At 33.0% G+C, this 22,490-nt stretch overlaps 1 protein-coding gene across 1 annotated transcript; it reads right to left on the reverse strand.

The window, feature by feature from the left end:
- Positions 1-1,014: 1,014 nt before the first annotated feature.
- Positions 1,015-19,828, reverse strand: LOC112029962 (two-component response regulator ORR24). The gene is made up of 7 exons (XM_024062642.2): positions 19,705-19,828; positions 18,264-18,410; positions 17,661-18,053; positions 17,458-17,534; positions 2,427-3,584; positions 1,819-1,944; positions 1,015-1,098 (listed from the first exon to the last, which is right to left on the reverse strand). Exons 1-7 carry the CDS (start codon positions 19,790-19,792, stop codon positions 1,015-1,017), a joined length of 2,073 nt encoding a protein of 690 aa, XP_023918410.1. The 5' UTR covers positions 19,793-19,828.
- Between the last annotated feature and the right edge of the window lie 2,662 nt (positions 19,829-22,490).

Below are 22,490 nucleotides of genomic sequence, written 5' to 3' on the forward strand. Positions count from 1 at the left end.
GTTTTTAATTCTGTTTTTAATTTTTTTTATTTAGTTAGAATTAATAAATTAATTTTTTTTAATTTAGATGTTGATGTGGCATTTTTTAATACCAAAAAATATTTTTTATTATTAATTTTGGCCATACGGACATTAATTTACTATTATTTATTTTTACTATTTGTCACGTCAACTTTCTTCATTTTTGATGTAATGGCAAGGATTAAAACAAGAAGCATTTTTCAAAATAGAAACTAAAAACAATAATAATAAAATATAAAGACTAAAATAAAAACCTGAAAATATAAAAACTAAAATATACTTTTTGCCTTTATTTCAAAACGAGACAGTAGTCTTTATTTTTCGGTCCAAATGGTGAATGTGTTGGGACATGCACCTCAACAGAGTTTACTTTTTGTTTTTCTTCAAGGCATCAGATGATGCGCATATACTGTGTACCATCAAGTTTTGACACTTGATGTGGTACTTGTGACACTTGCATTTACTTTTAGTTTTTCTTCAAGGCATCGGATGGGTGTTTGAACGGTTAACTCTATATGTGTGCATATATATATATATATATATATGGAGGATAGAATTATGGATTGGCTTAATTATAAATTTGTCTTAATAAAATACATCTTATCAAACTTTAACTAAATAAGTAAGTATATTATAAAAAGTATATTATAAAAAGTTTTTATACTTGTATAAAACTGTAGTAATTTCGAAATGGTAGGTTAAAATGAAACCACAATTATACTATGTCATAACTATATAATTAAACTCAATTAATGCATAGAGATAAACAAAAGTATCTCCGCAACTCGACTTTTGGATTATCACAACCTCCTCACTCTAGCAGCTGCAGGAACAAGGAGTCCATGAAGTCATCCTCCCATCCCTTAAAAAAAAAAAAAAAAAAAAAAAAAAAACCCGAATTTTTCATTAGAAAAAGTTAAGAGATTTTGAAACTCTAAAAGAATATATATATATATATATATTCAATAGGGAGAAAATTAGGGTTTTTTAAGATCATGCCTGACTTTTCGATGGGCTATTAACATTATTCTCCACCTGATACATGCCATAGAGATCATTTGAGCTCACGAGTTGTTGCTGTACACATTATAACAAAAGGGTTAGGAACTTAATTATGATAAGGAGGTAAAATGTGTTTTCAAAGTAATGTTAAGGAACATCAATATTTTCAATACTTCATTGAGAAGCTATTAAACTAAGGGTCTGATTCCAAAATTATATGGTGTAGAGGTAAATCATATATGAACTCAAAAATAATTCTCTCTTATTAGGGTTTGTGTAGACTCATTGGAAGTAAGATATTATAGAATGCTTAAAATAAAACAAAAGTTGAATTTGCCTGGTTGAGGTAGCGATCAGGGCTCTCCGCCAAAGCAAACATGTTGACATCAAAGTCCAAGTCCACTAGTTGTTCACCGCCTTGATTATGGACACCGTGACAGTAAATTTGGCATCAAGAATTATCATAGTGAATATGACAATGCAAACAATAAAATTTCTTGGCTAAAATTTTGAGTATTGTCAATGGTTACAAATTCTTGTGATTATTTGAGGTTTTTGTGGAAAAAAAAAAAAAAAGAAGAAGAAGAAGAAGAAGACAGAAACAAGCAAGTAGCGAACAAGAAAATTAACCATTAACAATTTTTTTTTTAGGGAAAACTATTAACAAGTTGGGAACATAAAAAATCTTTCTTGCATTTGTATACAAAAGAAGGAAATTAAATTTAGTACTATAAGAATAATTTAGATGTATTTGTTATAAAGAAAAATTGATACTGAAAAGCATTAGACGTATACCTGGCTAAAAGTTGGTTCACTTAAAGGTGCATTCTCTTCAAGATTGGATGAACCAGATGGTTCAAGAATTTGAACTTCATTCACATGAGGATTCTCTTCAGAAGGTACTTCTTCCCCTCCTTGTTGCTACATATTTAAAGTAAAACAGTGGTTATTAAATAAGTAACTAAGAATATATATATATATATATTATAAGTTTATAGATGAGTGATCTTTTAAATTTTGCAAATTAACTATATAAACCTTACTTACAAACTAGTTTGTCATCACTTACAAAAGAAAAAAAAAATCAAAAATCAAAATATTTATTTATTATATTATTTAGGTGACACCTACCATATTCTTATAACATTGGTTTATAAGTTTTTTATGATAAAATTTGTAATATTTTTAACATTTCATAAATTCATTCACAACCATTTAGATGATTTGTTGTTAATGGAAAAATAATAAAGTGATATCAACAGTAATCTCATATGAAATTCAGTAATAACTGGTTACCTCAATAAATTTTAAAACAAGTTATATCTTACGCATGAACCAATATAAACATAAAAATCAAACTGAAAGTGACATTTTGCTAAAAGATTTATTTTTTTCTAACACACCTGAGAAGGAGGTTGGTTGTAGGTTTCCTCCAAGAAAAGCTCATTGAGATCATCCTCCCCTAAGTTTGGCATGAGGGAAATGGCATTCAGCAGATCATCATAGGAAGAGTCATTTTCTCCTCCATTTACAATATTGGGTTGTTGCTGTGACTGTGTTGGCAATATTGGCAAATCATTTCCTTGTTGATTGACAATGTTAAACCATGGTAGTAATTGGTTTGCTTTCTCAAACCCATCAGAAGAAGACTCTCCTTGATCCATGTTATTACCAAAAGTTTCATTGCCCATTGTTGCAAGAGCGATATTGTCATTGTGCCCATTCATCATCCCAAAGCCATTGCAAGGACCATTTGGTGTCCCATTGTCATTGAAACTCTTTTCACTTGTTCCAATTAGCTTTTCTCTATTAGACATTTGGATTCCGGTATCAACGCCATTATTATAGCCAATATTTGGAGCTGCATTAGAACTGATGAGAGACCCCATATTTTTCTTAATGTCTGGAATATATCTATGGTTGAGAATTCCAGGTGTTTCAAAGTCGAAGTTCAACAGGGAACCATTTAGAAGATGAGGTCTAATTGGTTGAGTTTGTTGTGGATATTTGTCATTACAATTTGAAGTATTCACTAGGCCATTCTTAGCATTATTCATAGGGCCACATGTCATATCTCTTAACGATGGAAAATTCGATCCAACATTGTTAGCAAAAGCTGGACAATTTGCTTGATGAAGAGAATTATTTCTATTGCCAAACAGTGTCTGTTGAAGATTGTTTAATGAGCGCCATTGCTCAAGTCCTAGTTGAGGCACAAAGTTGGAACTTGAAGCATTATGCTTAGTAGAAAAACGAGCAGGTTCTATGTTGAGAGCATTAAAGGATTCTCCATATCCAAACTGAGCTCCACTTGAAGATGCTCTATTAAAAGGGGTACCACCAAGGATAGAACCATTAAGTGTCATAAAATTACTTCCAAATCCTGGTTGGAGCATAGATGTTCTCTTTTGTTTTTGTTCTGGGAATTGGGGATAGTTTTGTCGAAATTTTTTGAATATGTGTGATGTAGGAAGACCAGAGGCAAAGCTTGATCTCAAGGATACGCCCTTTGAGGTGCAAAGACCTTTTTCCGCGACTTTCTTTAGGAATAAACGATACTTCTGCAATATTCCCATGCATATGCATAATCATCATTGAGCAATTATAATGATTAAGAAACAATAAACAAGATTGTGCATGAATGCTTTCATTTACAAACAATAATGATTCTTAACAAATTAGACTTTAATTCATAGGTGCACTTTGTTTATGATGATGTTGAATATGACATGTTACATGACTCCTTTGGTGGTTTAAAAATTGTTATTGACAAGCTTCTTAAGAAAAAAACTAAGAAATTTCCAGAGAAATTTAGCAAGTTTGTTTGTGAAAAGGATGTGTTAGGTTCTAAATGTTTAGAATAATTGGCAAATCGTGAACATAAACTTGTCTAGATATAAATTTTAGAGTCTATAGGTTTTATTAAACAATGTTCAAGGTAATTCAAGTCAAGATTCAAGAACATACAAGCTGTAGAAAAAAGATTTCATATTCTGCCTAGTTCGATTGATCGAAGAACAGGCTCGATCAATCGAAAATTGTATCTGTAGAATTTTAAGTTGGCCCAAACAGCAGCTTAAGCCCATTAAGGATTAGGGTTTCAGATCTACTTCTCCTACTATATAAAAGAAACCCTAAGCCATGTTTTTAAGACTTGTTAGGTTCTAAAGATTTAGGAATTCATGTATTTAGAACTCTAATGTATAATGTTGGCAAACCATGATCGAAACAATATGTTTAGTCTTGTTTAAGCTTGCTCAAAGTTGTGTAATTTATGTAAAGTTGAAATCGAGAGGCTGCAGATGCATTGGTGCATTGGTCTGGCTTGATCAATCGAAAGTTAGACTCGATCGATCGAAAGTCAGCCAGAATGTTTTATCTGCAAGATTTCCAACTCAGCCCTATCTCATTCAATGTTTTGAGTTTTATGTTTTTGCCCTAGGTATATAAAGCAAAACCCTAGCCACGTTTTTGAGAGTTGTTCTGGTTGTATTATTGCTCATATTTTTTAGGTTTGTGTGAATCTCTTATGAGATCCTTAAGGAGCTTTCTTTCACATAAATTTAGGGTTTTCAAGGTAAAGATATTATCAACATTTTGATGAGCAACTCAGTTGCTGCCATTGAAGTTTAAAGAAAAACAAGCAGGGGTGCTTGTATGTTGTGGAGAATCCAAGAAAGAAGAAGTCCGTGGATTCGGAGTTTGCACGTGGTTGTGTCAGTAAGTTCTACTGGTGGATAGCATTAGAAAGTCAAGCGAGGGAGCTTGTAAGTCCTTTTGTATGAATTTTGATTCTTTTATATAGTGGATTCAAGTTTACCTTAAGGATAGCTAGGTCAAATCCTCCTAAGGTTTTTACCATGTGGTTTTCTGGATCATCATATCATTGTGTCATTTATTTTTCCGCTGCTTTATATTCTTGATATGATTGTGTAACCTAGATTTGCATAATTTGACTAAGTTAATCACTTGGCTATTAACTAAGCTAATCTGCTTGGGTTAAGGGGTCTAAAAACTGTTCAAGTGGTATCAGAGTAGGTAGCTCTCTTGTTGTAGATCTTTTAATCTCTAAGCTGATCCTTGACCCTTGTTGTCATGGAACATGGACACTCTCTTGTTATTCCTCCTCACTTTGATGGCAATAACTATGCTTATTGGAAAGTAAGGATGAAAGCATTCCTAAAATCTATTGATGAGAGGGTTTGGAATTCTGTTGAATACGGATGGGAGAAGCCCACTACTCCTGTGAGTGAGTGGCAAACTTCTCAAAAAGAAACAGCTGGTTTCAATAGCAAAGCTATGAATGCCATCTTTAATGTTGTTTCTATGGAGGAATTTAAGAGAATCTTAAATGTTGAGGTTGCTCAACTGCTTGAAAAATCCTCTAGACTGTGCATGAAGGCACAAAGGCAGTTAAGATTAATAAATTGTAACAATTAACTTCTAAATTTGAAAGTATTAGGATGTCTGATGATGAATCTTTTGATGAATTCTATGCTAAGTTAAATAATATTGTTAATTCTGCATTTAATCTGGGCGAAATCTATGATCAACCTAAAATTGTTAGAAAGATTCTTAGATTCTTGACTGAGGACTTTAGACCCAAAGTGACTGCCATTACTGAGAACAAAGATGTGGACTCCATCCCTGTTAATGAGCTTGTAGGATCTCTTCAGTCCTATGAGTTAGACCTACCCAAAGTGAACAAATCCAAATCAATGGCTCCTAAGTCAGTTGATGATGTTGAGGTTGGTGAATTTGATGATGAACTCTCTACTACAGAGACTGCATACCTTGCCAAGAACTTTAGAAACTTTCTTAAGAATAACAACAGAAAGGCAAGAGATACAAACACTACTGAACCTATAAACTTTAGGAAGAATGATCCCATTAAGGTTAATAACTTTGAAAAACCTAGATAAAAAGTTGGTTAATCTTTAAACAATTCTTTAGGTCCTCAGTGTTTTTGGTGTCAAGGGTATGGTCATGTTATATCTGAATGTCCTACTTTCTTGAGGTCTAAGGGTAAAGCTATGGCTGTAACCCTTAGTGATAATGAGGTTTCTGATAATGAGTCTGGATGTGACGAGGATGGAAACTTCATTGCTTTCACTGCTATTGCTGTAGTAAATGAAAGCGTGTCTGTTGAAGAGAACCCTTCTGATGGGGAACTCTCTAAGGATGCAGATTTTCAAGAAGCCTATAATAAACTTTGCAAAGTTGCTGCAAAGGATGCTATGAATGTTGAACTTGGCCTGAAGAAAATTGAATCTCTTGAGCTTGATAAAAAGAATTTGCTTGTTATATTATTTGATGCTAATGATCTTTTGAACCATGTGAAATCTGAGAACATGCTTTTACTTGATAAAGTTAAAACTTTGGAACATGATTTATCTGTTGCTAAATCTGCTAGTTCTAAACTTGATCAAATGCTAAATGTTCAAAAGGCTCCTTCTGACAAATCTAGATTAGGTTTTGTTGAAAGCATCTTTGTGTCCGTATCTAATTCCACGAACTTTGTTCCTTCATCTTCTTCTGAACCTTCCGTGAGTGAGGTTGTGAGTGAAACTGTCAAACCTTCTGTGAGTGAGGTTGTCAAACTTATAGAAATTTCACTTCCTAGGAAGATTAGGGTTGATATGGGAGAGTCTAAACCTAAAGAGTCTACCCTTTCTAAGGACAAGATGCACGGTAAACCTGCTTAGGTTTTTCGTTTTTGTAGAAAGTCTAGACACATTCGTCCTAACTGTTACAAGCTTCAAGCTGCTAAGAGAGCAAACAAACCAAAAGTGCTTATGCCTCAAGTACAAGATCCTATGGCACTCATTGGTGAATTGGTAAAGGCTTTAAACCTTTATTCCAATCCGAGAGTTGGAAATCACTCGAAAGTGAATAGGAACTCCAATACTCGTGGTGCATCTAAAAGGTTTTGGATATAAAAGACTCGATCTAATTGAGTCTTTCTGACATGGTCCTTGTGCTTCATTGCTCTACTCTTTTGTGACCATTTCTTTTGTGCTGTTTTATTTCTAGGATTTTCATTGCATAACATTCATGCATTTTATTCTAGGATTTATTTTTGTTTTCTCTTTAAAAAAAAAAAAGAAAAAAAAAAAGAGGAAAGCAAATTGTGTTTGGCATTATTTTTCTTGGTTTTTGAAAACAAGGTTGGTCAATCTTTTTACACATAACATGTCTTGTGTACCTTGTTTAGCTTTGATGAGCTTATTTATTGCACTTGACTAGTTGAAACTTTGTAGTGCATGTTGTGTGGGAAAGATGTTTATGGTGTCTATCACTTTGTCTTAATCTTGAAGTCACATGTTATTTGACTGTCAGACTTGATCCTTTTGAGAAAGGCATAAATAACCATCTCACCACTGTTCACTAGCCAATCATAAACACCTTAGTGCATATCGTAAGATTTTGTGCTCGAGAAAGTGTAGCACATGCACAAAAAAAACATAAGGTGTAACCTCGATTTAATTGCTTAATAATTAAAATTGGTGTGTACTATTAGGCTTGATGCCAAATCACATAATTAAAATTGGTGTATATTATAAGGCTTGATGCCAAATCACATAACTAAAATCTGTGTATACATTATGAGGCAAAAATTGAAGAAACTTATATGATTGCAAGCTTATGATCTAGGAGATGTGGGAGTTATATGATGTAACTCTTTTGGTGATGGTCTCTTTCAAATTCTATGTGATAAATTTTGTAGACTTTGTGTTTGATTTCTATTCACATATCACCTCACATGTATCTCAAGTTTTTGCTAGATGCACACACTACACAAGTTACACTTTGTTAAACACTGTACATGTTATTGTGTGTGTTTTTATTCTGACCAACCAAGTTTAAAAATACCTTGAGTATTATGCAAAACTTTTTTTTTGCTTGAGAATTTAAAGGGAGAATGGCTGAAATTTTCTTTGAAAAACTGGGCTTAAAACTTGGGTTTTTGAAAAAGCATTTCATCTTATACTTATGCATTTTGATTCATCAATTTTAATGCTTTGAGGAGTTATGCCCAAAATGTGGTTGTTGTTTTTTCAAAACTGTGTTTTTTTTTTTTTTCAAAAATTTTGTGAGCCTCTGCCTGTTTCGATCTATCCATTATGTTTTTCGATCAATCGAAAATTGCTTAAAGGCTTTTTAGGAGTCTCGGGTTGATTCGATCGATCGAATGTAATTTTCAATCAATCGAATATCACGAATCAGGTTTTTTAAAACACTGTTCTTGACTTTTTCAAATAGTTTCAAAACCTTTTTCTCTCTCTCTGACTCGGCAAGCTCACTCAGCATTTTTTTTGTCGTTTTCCTCCGATCTTTTGCAAGGAAATTGTCCTTTGAGGCTGATAAATCTATTTTACCCCTCCTTTTTCTTTTATTTTCAAATTTCATGAATTTTTCCTTGAGATTTTCAGACCTATTCTTTTAGGGGATTTTCATGATTCAAGCATTTTTAAGTGAAATGGATCATTGGGTTTTTGTTGGGACATGATATAAACATGATATTGATGGTTTAATTTGATCAATTCTATGTTTTATGAAAAATTGAAAATTCTAGGGCTTGAAATTGATCCGAATTGGGGATTTGTTCAAATTGGGTTCAATTGATGAAATTGGCTTGTTGAATTGATGTCATTGATCATTATATTATGTTTTCTAGCTTGTGTGATGATCAATTTGTCAATTATTTCCAAAATCTTAACAAGTGGTTTTCAATTTTGGGGTTTTTGTTAGAAACTTTGTGCTCAAGCCAATTTTGTGAAATTGAATTTAAATTGAAACTGTATTAGAACATGCATCTGTATTAGAACATGCATCCTGACATTGTAATTGTTCATGCATCATATAGATTTTTGTTCTGTATTTTTTTATGCTAACTTGCAGTCTGCCCTTGGTTTGTGTTTCTTTTGTGTTCTTTTGGTTTTATCTTTATGTATTTGTCCTTTCTTTAGCATCATGCCTAGGAAGACTAGAGCTCATAGGTCTGTTCCCTCACCTTCTCCTCCCCCACCTTCTTTTGACCATGAGAAGTTTGCTAGTGAGAAAAACCAAGAGATTTTTAAGAAATTGAACCTTATGAGAAAGATTTGGGCTAAGAATTCTTTTGTGTTAGATGAGATTGATCCTGCCATTACGGCTAATTTTAAGCATCGAGGTTAGTTACCTCTGTTGGATATTTCTAATCCTCCTCCTCCAGCTACCCTGATTAGAGAGTTCTTTTCGAACATCTCTATCCGCGTCTATGATTCCAACGCTTTGGTAAAGAGTTGGATACGATGCGTAGAGTACACCATTACTTCTACTGTAGTGGCTGATGCTCTAGGGGTACCGTGGTCCAGCACCCTGTCTATTTGTATGATGAGTTTCCTCTTTTGAGTGATGTCATGTCATATATCATTAGGTCTTCTATCCAGTGGGGTTCTGATCCTAGGATCACTACTGCTGAGCTATCTGAGTTGCACTATCTCTTCTTTAGGATAGCATGTCATTCTATTTGGCTAATTTCTCATCTTCACACCATTCTTCTTGAGCGGTGTGTCTTTTTGTACGCTCTTGTTACTGATGCTCCTATTAGTTTTCTTCACTTGTTTCTTTGTTCTTTGAATGAAGTTTATAGGAGTTCATCTTCCTCTCATGCTCTTGTCCATCCTATCTTTATTCATAGGATTTTATTATATCTTGGTCTAGATGGTTTCCCTTCTTCTGAGCCTGTACATGTTATTGCTCCCATAGGTGCGTCTTTTCTCAGGCAGAGGGTTGCTCATCTTTGAGTTAGCTCTAAACACTCTAGGTTTGAGCCTTCTGGTAGCGCACCTCCTCCTTCTTCTTCTACAGGTCCTACTAGTGAGGATGTCCCTGATCCTGTTGGTGATGCTGCTGCTGCTGCTGTTCCTCCACTTCCTTCGGATGACTTTGACATATGTCGTACCTTAGAGACTGTCATGACCGTTTAGGCGGCTCATGGTCAGATTTTAGTGGACTTGGCTTGATGAGATACGTGCTTTGCGAGTCGACTTAGCACATCTTCGTTCACTTTCACCACCTCCTTTTGATGATGGCATGTGATTGTCCTTTGGCATTCCGTTACAAAAAGGAGGAGTAGAGTTTTGACACTGTAGATGAGTTTTTGTAGTTAGGGGGAGTTTTTTCTTTTGTTTTGCGGAGCTCGTGGAGATATTAAATTGTATCTAGGTGCTTCACTTTGTATATCATTTTTTTGGGCTATTCATGATTGGGGGAGTTACACTGATTTTGATATATATGATTCTTGTTTCTTGTGTTCACTACTTATTGATTTATATTTATGAGTTATTCATTAATATATGTCTTTATTATGTGTTGTGTGAAACATACAAGAATGTTTTATTTTTGTTGTATCTAACTTAAGGGGAGAGTTAGTTTACATACCTGTTGCTTTACTGTTCTCTGTAACACATGCGTTTATGTGTTTGTTGAGTGTTTCAGGAATATACAGGTTGATTCAATTGAGCTGCTGTCTACACTTGCAACTGATGGATAGTAGTTAGGATTGAATTTATGTTATAAGCATTATTTTTGTAAAGGGTTTTTATTTGTAAACTTTGAGCTCTTAATTTGTGTTTTGTCACGGATTGCCAAATGGGGAGTTTGTTAAGTTTTAAAAATTTAGAAATTTATGTATTTAGAACTCTAATATGTAATGTTGGCAAACCATGATCAAAACAATATGTTTAGTCTTGTTTAGGCTTGCTCAAAGTTGTGTAATTCATGTAAAGTTAGAATCGAGAGGCTGCAGATGCATTGGTGCATTTCAGCCTGGCTCGATCGATCGAAAGTTAGACTCGATCGATCGAAAATCGGCCAGAATGGTTTTTCTGTAGAATTTCCAACTCAGCCCTATCTCATTAAACGTTTTGGGTTTTATGTTTTTGCCCTAGATATATAAGGCAAAACCCTAACTACGTTTTTGAGTGTTGCTCTGGTTATATTGTTGCTTATATTTTTACGGTTTGTGTGAATCTCTTGTGAGATCCTTGAGGAGCTTTTCTTCACATAAACTTAAGGTTTTCAAGGTAGAGATATTATCAACACCTTGATGATCAAATCAGTTGCTGCCATTGAAGTTTAAAGAAAAACAAGCGGGGGTGCTTGTATCTTGTGGAGAATCCAAGAAAGAAAGAGTCTGTGGATTCGGAGCTTGCACGTGGTCGTGTCAGTAAGTTCTACTGGTGGGTAGCATTAGGAAGTCAAGTGAGGGAGCTTGTAAGTCTTTTTGTATGAACTTTAATTCTTTCATATAGTGGATTCAAATTTATCTTGAGGATTGCTAGGTCAAATCCTCCCCAGGTTTTTACCGTGTGGTTTCCTGGATCATCATATCATTGTGTCATTTATTTTTATATTGCTTTATATTCTTGATATGATTGTGTAACTTAGATTTGCATAATTTGACTAAGTTAATCACTTAGCTAATTAACTAGGCTAATCTGGTTGGGTTAAGGGGTCTAAAAACCATTCAAGACTGAAAAGAGAGAGATTAGAGTGCCTCTTGTGCCTCTTTTGGTTTTAGTGTTTTGTACCAAAACCTCTCTAAAGTCTTGGTTGATTGAGAGTTGTATAGTTGCTCATATTGCTGTTTGAGTGAATCTTTTGTGAGATCTGTGAGGAGTTTTTCTTCACACAAGTTTAGGATTATCAAGGAGGAGGTTTCTTCAAGAACTTGATGATCAACTCAGTTGCTGCCATTAAAGCTTAAAGATATACAAGCGGGTGTACTTATACTTGCTGGAAAATCCAAGAAAGAAGGAGTCCGTGATCTTGGAGCTTGCACGTAGTCATGTCAGTAAGTTCTACTGGTGGGTAACAATAAGAAGTCGAGTGTGGGGGCTTGCAAGTCTTATTGTATGAACTTCGATTCTTTCAAGATAGTGGATTCAAGTTTCCCTTGAGGATAACTAGGTTAAACCTTCCATATGTTTTTTGCCGGTTTAGTTTTCCTGAGTCATCATATCTTTGTGTTATTTATATTTCTGCTGTTATATACTTGATATGATTGTTTGATTGTGATAACCTAGATTTGCATAATTTGAAGTTAATCACTTGGCTAATTAACTAGGTTAATCCGGTTGTGTTAAGGGGTCTAAAAACCGTTCAGGATGCCTTAACCGATAAACTTAATGAATCTAATAAGTTGGTTGAGAAGTATGAGAATTTCATACATTAGATGTTACATTCTCATGCATTTCTTTTTATGCATTGTTTATGCTTTTTTTTTTCTTTTCATTTGTTTTTGTGTGAGTAAAAATCGCAAAACACCAACAACAAAAAATCTAAAAATTTAACCATGATGTTTAAGCACATATCTCATGTAAAGTTTGATCTAGTATCTTTGTACTAATGACATAATGCATTTATGAGTTTAGTCTTGTTATATATGCATATTATAGTAATTGTGAGTAAAATCTAGACTTCTATGTATTGTTGTGGTAAATGCGTATTCACATTTGTCGTACTTTGTTTGTCTCTTGATTCGAGTGAATTAATTAGATTCAATTATATGCAATAATTGTGGTAATACAAACAAATCACCAACTAAGTTAAATGCAACAGAAAATAAATTTGACACAGGTGATTTGTTTACGAATAAGAAAAATCACTGAGGCAAAACCCTACTGGGTGAATTTAAGATCACCACTCTTAAAAAACCACTATTATCAAAACAAGTAGTTATAAGTAAAAGGAATCAGGAATCTTAATACCTAATATCAACCTATAGTTGAACCCTTACTCCAATACCCAATTAGACTTGTGATGTAGCGGCAATCTCTCATTTCAATGCACAAATCCTAGTATGACTAACCAATAATGCACGGATCTCAGTACGTAACTAACTTTATAGCAACTCTTTGATTGTTGTAGTTGATTTACAGTAGCTTTACATAGAAACACTAATAAGATCTTTAATGTTGGTGCAAGAGATTTTGCTTGTTACAAAACCCAAAGGCGTACAAGAAATGCAGTAAGAACTCTTTCTTCTGCAAGAGGAGGTTAGGGTTTCAAAAAGGAAAACTTATGAAGCTCTCTAGGGTTAGGTTTTTCTTTTTCCACCTCCTTTAAATAGGAGCTTAATGGGTTCTCCTATTCCAAATAGGTTTAAACAAACCTTGGGCTTTTCTAGTCTAATAAAGATTATACAAACCCACAAATCTTGGATTTTCCTAGTCTTATAAGGATTATACAAACCCATAAACAAATAGCCTTTTAGAATAAAAACTTTGCTGGCTATATTTGAATCTTATAAGCTTGATAGATCGAGACATGTGTTGAGCTTTAATGAATCTTGACAGATTGATCTTCTATCGAGGAGATATCGAGACCTGCAGATTGCACTTTTCTTGAGCAGTTCTTGAGTAATCCTCATGTTTTCAATTTATCCACTTGTGATGATCATCTTGAACCTTCTTAGATTTACCCAAATACAAGTAAAGTGCGTTTTGTCAAAAGATATGCCAGTTACATAAAAATATGTCCTTAACAACCTTAACATATTCATAGAATGGTTCATATATCTCTCTTCACAATTGTTTTTCTTTATGCTAAAAAGCTCTTAGAAAGTTGTATTTCGAAAATTTGTTTGACTAGGAAAAGGTCGAGTACAAAAATAATATAAAAAAGATAAAGAATTGAAAAAGTTGTGCTTCGAAAACTAATTTGACTAGGAAAATGTGGAGCATAATATGGTTTATACGTTGAATGTAAAAGCCAAATACTTATGAAAAAAGCATCTGTTTTCAAATGTAAAGAAAAAAGTTTAGTAAGTTGAAGTTGCACAAAAATCATAATTTGATATCTATATTTTTGCAACTGAGACCCAACTTCCGTATGTTCTAAACTTATGAATATCATATTCCAAGAATGTTTTGCTAACCAACATCAATTTCAACACATTATTTTTCTACGTGAGGGATCATATATACTCTTGTCTATTCATGTTAAGGGTCTCTCATGCCTTAGTGTCATTATTGTATGCCTTTTATGAGTTGGTCATTGAAGAATCATTTTAGAAATTTAGACAAATTCACACTTGATATTCACATATGATACACAAGTTTATTGTTCACCAGATGCCTATCTCATTTATTTGTTTGTACTCATTTAAATTTGATGTGTTTGTACTTAATCATATTATGGTTAAATCAAAAAGAATTTTGATTATTTTCTTTGTCTTTGGAAGTGTTTATCTATACCCTTGTCTTTATCTCTAATGATTTTTTTTTTTTTTTTTTTTGTTGATTTTTTAAAAATTCATGAAAATTTGTTTTTAAAAACAATGGTCAAAGTCATTCGTGAGTGCTTCGCGAGTAACTCATGAGTGGACTCACTCCCAAGTGAAATTTCTTTGAAATATTACATTCAGTCAGGTTTTGGGCAGAGCCGCTCACAGTTGGTTCATGTGTGACTAGTGGGTAGTCCAATTTACAAGTTGTTTTTAAAGAAAAATGGGCTTTGGGTAGTGGTACTCGCGGCAAGTGGCTTACACTTTCGAGTTTCCCGGATCAGTATTTTAAATGGGCATTTTGTGGTTTTCTTTTTAAAAGCTCTCTCTCTCTCTCTCTCTCTCCCCTAAACCATCTTTTTTTATCTTTCCTCATCAAAACCCAACCAAAAACAAGTGCATTTCAATTCTTGTTCATCTCCAAGGTAATTCATTACACTTTTATTTGTTTTTAATTCATAGTTTTTGAATATGAGGTTTTTATGTGTTGGATGTTGGCCCATTGTGGCATAATTCTCATTCTTGTTTGAGCTTCATTACTCATACATCATGTGCCTCATATGTATTCTTGTCCTTGGTTTTAGCTTCAATTCTTATCCTCTTTCTTATCGACTCCTTTCTTATTCATGTACAAAAAGGGTGAGAAATTATAGGTCTCTTGTGCACATTCTTAGGGAGAGAAATTCCATAAGTAAAGATACATATATCAAGGGTAGAACACATCTTGTCAGGGGAGTTGTTTTGTGTTGATCACTTTAAGAGGGAGACATCTTTTGTTTATTTTACAATTATGAATTCGTTTGTTTACAGTTCTGCAATTTACTTTCAATATTCCTTTTGGTTGTTCTTGTGGCCGTGTTGTTTGGCCTTGGCACTTTTATGATGCTTTTAGTTATCTTTTGTTATATTTGCTTTCTTATTCTCATTGCATTGCATTTTTTTGTTGAACATGCATACATCTATGTGTTTTGTGCATTAATGATTGCATTTTGGATTATCTCTTGCGTTGTTAAATGATCATTGCAGTCATTTTTACATGACTTTCATAGTTCATATCATATTTAGTTGATCAGTATTTTTGTTCCAAGTTCTTCACAATTCTTAAATTTAAGTGAGTGAGTTTTGCCAATGTTTACAAACTCACATTTAAGTTTAGAGTCTATTATAAGATGTTTTGTCACGAAATAGGGGAAGATTATTAAGTTGTGATTTTTTTTTTTTTCTCATTACGTTTTGTTGGCTTTATTTTGTGCCAATTTTATTGTAATTCATACATTTATTTCCTTGTATTTTTGTGGAGGAGTTTAGTCTAGAGTTTGTGAAGAGTTGCACATTTAGAGGAGTTTGAGACTAACTTGCGAGTAGCTCGGGATTGACACACTCGTGAGTGGACATGTGAGGAGTGTGAGAAATTTCAAAAGTTAGTTACAACTATGGTGACTCACAAGTAACTCGCGAGTAGGCCTACCCAGTGACCCATTGCAAAATTTTTTTTTTTTCTAGAAGTAACCTTCCTCCTTTTTGAGAGAGAATCATATTAATAGTTAATTAGCCTTAATTGATCAAACTGTAATTAAAAGTTGGAGGTCTAAAACAACTAGGGCTGTCCAGCACTCACCCAGACCTGAAGAATCAACCGACCCAACGCTCTTCGATCCAATAACCGCTCGATTTTAGCAATGGTTTGGTCAATCATTGGTAAGGCCCGATGCCATTGATTCAAGTTAGGTTTGACTATCTGAGAACCCGACCCGCCTGATGCCTTTCTCTCTTCCTGTCGCAAATCGCAAATTTAGTCTGAAAACCAGTAAGCCTAAACTCAAAACTCTGCTGATGTAAAGAGATCTTGGCCAGATCTCGACAAATATAGCAAGATATCAGCCAGATCTTAAAGGATATGGAGGAATATTGGCCAAATATCGATAAATCTGGCCAACTCTGTTGAGATCTGGCAAGATTTCGGTTAAAATCCGACCGAATTTCAACCCTTATAGAAAACCTGAAACTAACCGAGATGCACCCGAAACCGACAAGACCCAATCCGGCCAATCCAAAGCTCCACACGGGTCGGTTGCAGGTTATGCTTTCTCCCATCTGAGTCTTTTGGGTCAAGTTCGGGTTGGGCACAAACCTGACCCGAAACGACCCGTGGACAGCCCTAAAAACAATGCCTAATTATTGACTAGTGTGTTTTCAAAAACAAAACACACATAGATGTAATGCAAACAAAAAGATTGAGGATTTTTCTTGATGACATTTTTTTCCCTTATGGCATCTGTAGTTTCTTTTTTTTCCCCTTTATCAGAAAGCTACACTTTTTTAGAATACAAAATTTTCATTTAATTTGAAGAATTTGAGTTTTTTTTTTTTTTTTCAACATCAATTTGTGAGTGGCATCCATAAGAAGCTAACACTACTTTTCTCATTTTCTTCTCTTCTCTTTGGAGGTGACTTAATTAGGATGAAGACAATATATTTTAATAAATTGATGGTTTCACAAAATCATAATTATTTAATTGAAAAAAATGATAGGATTTGATTGCTTATGGATTACCCTAAAAATTCTATAAGATTTTGATCCGTTATTTGGCTTTCCACATTATCTACAAATGAATTATCTCTAATTTAAGGAGTATAAAACCTAAAGAACTATTGGAAATAAAGACATGAGATTTTATCTTGGAAATATTCTTTGAGTTTTTAATGGTCTATGTTCAATAATGTTCAATAAACTGAATGTACAAGATGCTCAATTGTACAAGTTTTACAATTAAATCCTAACAAATGACATTTAAAAAAGTAAATAAATTTTGATAGTTTTTATTTGTTTCCATTTTGCATGAATTTACTACGGCACATTGTTAAGGAGAACTTGACAACCAAGACCTGAGCTTAGCCAAAAAAGGATATATTAATTGGCAGGTGATCATATGAGAATTTTAAGAGAAATGTTACAGATACAACATTTTAATGACACTTTCACAACAAATTATATGTAACAGATTGTTACTTGTTGTTATTAGTGGAGAAAAAAATAATATCAATTATGAATTCAAATTAAAAACTCGTAATAACCTGCCACCTAATATTTGTAATGAAAGTATTGTAAAAATGTTGTGAACATAACACTTCTTAAATTTTAATTTAATGTAGAACCAAACCTGTAAATGACTGGCTACATTTCCTCTAGTTAAGCCCCACACATTCATGATCTCAAGAATCGTCTTGGGCACAGCCTCTGGAAGAATTAAAATTAGAAAGATAAACATTAGAAATACAAACATAGAGAAATTGCAACTGAAAACCAAGCAAAAAGCATAAACAAAGAGGGAAAAGTATTTGTAATTAGCAAGAGATCTCTTACTATCCAAGCCTATATGATTTATGGCTTCCAAGAATCGACAGTGAAGTGAATTTGTCCAAACCAGCTTTGCCCTTTTAGGGACTCCCTGATTCATTTCATTCTCATCTTCCTTTCCCATTTTTGGGACACCCTTTCTCTTGGAGTCCTTTTTACTACGTTTTTCTTGACAAACAGATGATGCTGCGGATTTTTTATCCTCGAAAGAAACAACCGATGATTCAGCTGGAATGTTTTTGATTTCTTCGATAGCAATAAATTTGCCTCTTTTAGCTGCAACAGCATACTGCCATACATTTTTGAGGTCTTTCGGGCTTACTGGTTTTACTATATAGAAAGCAACTCCACACTCTAAACTCCTCAATATGACACTCTCATCGTCATCAGCAGACATCACTGCATTAGATTGAATAATACATTTGGAAAAAAATAAAAAAAAATAAAATTGTGTTATAGCATGAAATTAAATAATCAAAATCCTATTAAAATATACAAACAAAATTGTGTTATAACATGAAATAATCAAACACTAAGAGGAACATTTTATAGATGAAATCAATGGCTTGTTATTTAAAATTAGAATCATTGATGTAAAATGGCACTCACTAATTACAGGTAGCTTGAATTCTTCTTCGACTTCCTTTTGCAATTCAAGCCCATTCATTACAGGCATATGCAGATCTGTAACAACGAGGTCGAATTTTTGCATCCGAAGAGTAGCCAAAGCATCCATTGGGTTTCTAACTGTCACAACTAAAGTAATAGCAACAAAGTTATTAGTTTACAAAGGAATCACTGTAGAAAGAAAATGTTGAAACCGTTTTACTACAAAGTACAAATTAAACAAGAGTGATTCTCACAAATATATATAACATTTCCCAACTAAGATTTAATTTTAAATACTTGGTTGAAGAGTGTTAAATTAATTGATCGAAGGAAATTTGATCATTAATAAGCAATAATAACAACCATTCCACAAAATTAACAATTTTTTTTTATTAAATGTAAAAACGAATAGAGTATATACCAATGCACAAGCTAATACCTCCTACTTAGATCTAGTAAATCTTGGGAAAGGATTAAAGGCATATATAGTCTCTTGGTAAGAAAAGAATATTATAATTTTCAATCATTTATGTTAAGGAAAATAAAAATAAAAATAAAAATTGTAGTAAACAAGAAATAACTTTGAGCCAATGAAAAAGTAGATAGGATCAAAACATTATAGTTTGAGAGAATAAGATTATAAAGTTTCAATTTGTAATATATGTGAAAAAAAATAGAAGAATTAAATCTATTGTATGTGCAATAGATGAAGACACTAATTAAGATATATTTTCACTAAACTTTTTCTCATAGTAGAATGGAGATAAATGGATATATGGAATATCTAAAAACAAGTGAAAAACATGTATGCATATCAAATTAATGACTATAAGAAAATTCATGAAACATAATACTAACAATATAAGAAAAGAGATTGAAAGCAATTGTGTCAATAAAGAACATTAAAACAATAATCAATTAGTTGTAAAGGGAAATTAATCAAAATAAGTTTTCGTGTTTTAGTAGAAAGCCAAGTATGGAAACTCAAATTCTCCCTTCAATTTCTTACACACAATGCAAAATGAAGAAATCTTTTAGATTAAGTCAAAAAACATGCACACAAGGCCTTACCAAATTAGTGCGATATGAGATCCATAAACAGAATACTAGAAAACAAGTTTGAGATCTATTTTAGAGGATAATATTGATCGGAAAAAGTAAAATTAAAAAAAAAAATCATATTTGCTGAAAATTAATGAAATTCACAAGTTTATAGGCAGAAGAATATTACTCTATCTATGTATGTAATTCGAAAGCTAATTGGCCCCAAACACATAAATGAAATAAGAATAGTTGGAATGAAAGTGCTCTAATAGAAAGAATATTATAAAACATGTATATAAAGGCTTGTGAAAACCCTAACCATGCAATTATGTGTAAAACAAGAAGTTAAATACAAAGAGGATTGAAATCTTTAAACCAAAAAAAAAAAAAAAAGTACCTTCATATTTCAATGTTCTAAGCATTGCAGAAACAATGGCAAGAGATGTAGCATCATCATCTACCACCAAAATATGGATATCTACCATGGAGGTTCTGCTTTTGAAAGATTGGTCTACTCTAACTCTCTCACCCACCATGGCCATGGTCAATATACTATGAACAAAAATGAGGATAAGAGGGGGATGTATATTTATAGTAGAAGGAGCTAATGGAATCAAAAAGTGGACGCAAAGAATGTGCAACACTTGTAATATGACTGCTTTTGTAGGGATAGATGGAAGGAGGGAGCTTTTATCACAATTTTGTTTTGATTTTTATCTCTACAAAAATGTATGCAATTTCTATCAAAATTTTTATTTTTTGACAAACAAGAGTATTTAGACCTCTTTAAATATCTAACTATTTCCTCGGATATATACAATTCCTCTTATCCCATAAAAATCAAATTTTGAAGGGAACATACATGCATCACCCCATAAATTTTCGTACTAATTAAATTAAAAAAATCTATCCCAACATAATCATTCAATGCAATTTAGCTAAAATAGAAGGTTTCTAAAGAAGATTTCGCAGCCTTTTCATTCAAATTGCCTCGTACTTAGCTTAGTGGACGACCTTGTTTATTATTGAAAAAAGAAGACATTTTTAATGCAAAAATAGATGGTGTATAGTTATGTCCATATTGATCTAATTTTGACAATTTGCATTGGTAAAATAATGTTTCTTCTCTTTAAACACATTCGATTGCATCCGTAATTAGCGAATCCACTTCCAACAACATGGTATTAGAGTTGCTTTGCTTAAATATTTTCCAATTGAATCACTAGTATTATTTTTTTATAGATAATTTCAACTCATTGCTTTGGCTCTTGACAATTACTTTCTTATTTTATTTTATTTAAGTTGATAATCACTTATATTAATTAAAACATGAAATGATTCATTTAAATAATGTATAAGATTGATATGAAAATGATCTAACTTAAATTTTAAGTATTCCTAAAATATTTATTGATAAAGGAAACATCATTTTGATGTGGAGTTACATAATAAGATTTTAGGATTTTTTTTTTCTCGAACTAGTTATAACAATTAGAGAATCACATTATATTTTTAAATTAAATGACGTTCAGTTCCTTTATTTTGTCATAAAAATCATATAATCATAATAACGACACGGGATGTTGGGATCAATGGTAATCATGATTTACCATTAACGTCTGATGAGTCCTAAAAATCATTAAGGTCGTCCATTAATATGGACAACCTTGCATCATTAGTAGACCAAAAGATGTAACCGTTCAAGCACATTCAACACATTAATGGCGACCGTTACTCATCGGTCTTAAACGCCCATCAATACGATGATTGTTACATATGGGTAATAATCACCTCCAATTATGTATAACAGCTATCCAAATCACCTATAAAAGGGACAGTTCGTCTCACTTGTGGAGGTAGGTCAAAAGCTACAACAAAACACTATCTAAATATGAGAAATATGGGGTGATACTAACTTAAGCATCGGAGGCTCCCTCATCGGGCACAACCCGTTGGTCTCTTTGATCTATCTCTCTTTATCTTGCAGGTCCTACAAGATCGTCTAAAGCTCTGGATTGGACAAGTGACCCAACTGACGATTTTGGCATCATCAACGTCCAATCATGCATCTTAAATACAAAATCATCTACATGTCACAAATCTTTCTAATATTTCATTTCATCTTATTAATAAAATTTGGACCTTTGAATATAACTCATTCATGTAATAAAAGGTTAAAGCAATTTAGATTTTACCACCAATCTAGCTAGTTGTCTAATATTATTATGGGAGGTATAATTAAAAGAAGGATTTATTCATATCATTTATTCTCATTTTAAATTTTAAGTGGTTACTATTTAAAGATGAAGAAAACAAATTCACATGACTTAATTCATTGTTTTTTTCATTAATTAGGATTTTGCTAATATATAAATTGAGATTTCAAGTTTTTTTTTTTATTCAAGTTATTTATTCATGAAATTGAGATTTTACCTCTTTTATTACTTAAAAAGAGGATTTCTACCCTTAAAAAGAATCAAAACGTTCATAAATATCAAACAAAGACAAACGTATTGGGCCAGTTTGGTGGGCTTCTGAGAGAATCTTTATGTATATTAATGGATCCATTTCTAGGTGTGCCTTATCACATATAGAATAGAAAATTACTCCTAAATTTTTTTTGTTTGTCAAAGTCATAACATGTAAAGTAGGCAAGTATAGTGAGTTGCAAGTAGCTAGATAAGTTAAATGTTTTCTCCTTTCTTAAGAGATTTGGAATTTAAATTTCGCTTACTCCAAAAACTAATTGATATCTTAACTTGATGTTAAAAAACAGTCTTTGATAGGTCCAAGAAATGAGTAAGATCGTCCATCCAAGAAGAACGATATATAAGGACGATCCCATTACCATCACAGTACGAAGGAGGCTACCTGAGCAACCCAACCAAGGACGGCCGTTATGACTAGCTGCAATAAACACCAATACCATTGAAGGTGCGCCGGTCAACTTAACACCTGGCACAAGCGTTACGGACTCAAGCAATAATGCTCCCATAATGACAGAGCCAACGGCTAGAAGGACACTGAAATAACCTATATATACCCATAAACAAGATCCAGAGGGGGTATGAAAAATCACACAATTTTATTCTCATTTTTGCTTTCTCTACTTTTAACCTGCTTGTTAAGTTGTCTCTAACTTAATCATCGGAGGCGTTGTGGGCAGCACCCCACCGGTGATTC

This window comes from Quercus suber, unplaced genomic scaffold (assembly GCF_002906115.3).
Source record: "Quercus suber isolate HL8 unplaced genomic scaffold, Cork oak 2.0 scaffold_119, whole genome shotgun sequence".
Lineage (NCBI taxonomy): Eukaryota > Viridiplantae > Streptophyta > Magnoliopsida > Fagales > Fagaceae > Quercus > Quercus suber.

Bases quoted from the DNA above. Each gene is read 5' to 3' on its own strand.
- LOC112029962 (XM_024062642.2), bottom strand. From the start codon at position 19,792: ATGGTAGATATCCATATTTTGGTGGTAGATGATGATGCTACATCTCTT. The intron at 3,585-17,457 runs GTTTGGTTCTAC...GGAATATTGCAG, and splicing joins ATGTAGCCAGTCATTTACAG to AAGTATCGTTTATTCCTAAA. The intron at 1,945-2,426 runs GTGTGTTAGAAA...TTAAATATGTAG, and splicing joins ACAACCAACCTCCTTCTCAG to CAACAAGGAGGGGAAGAAGT.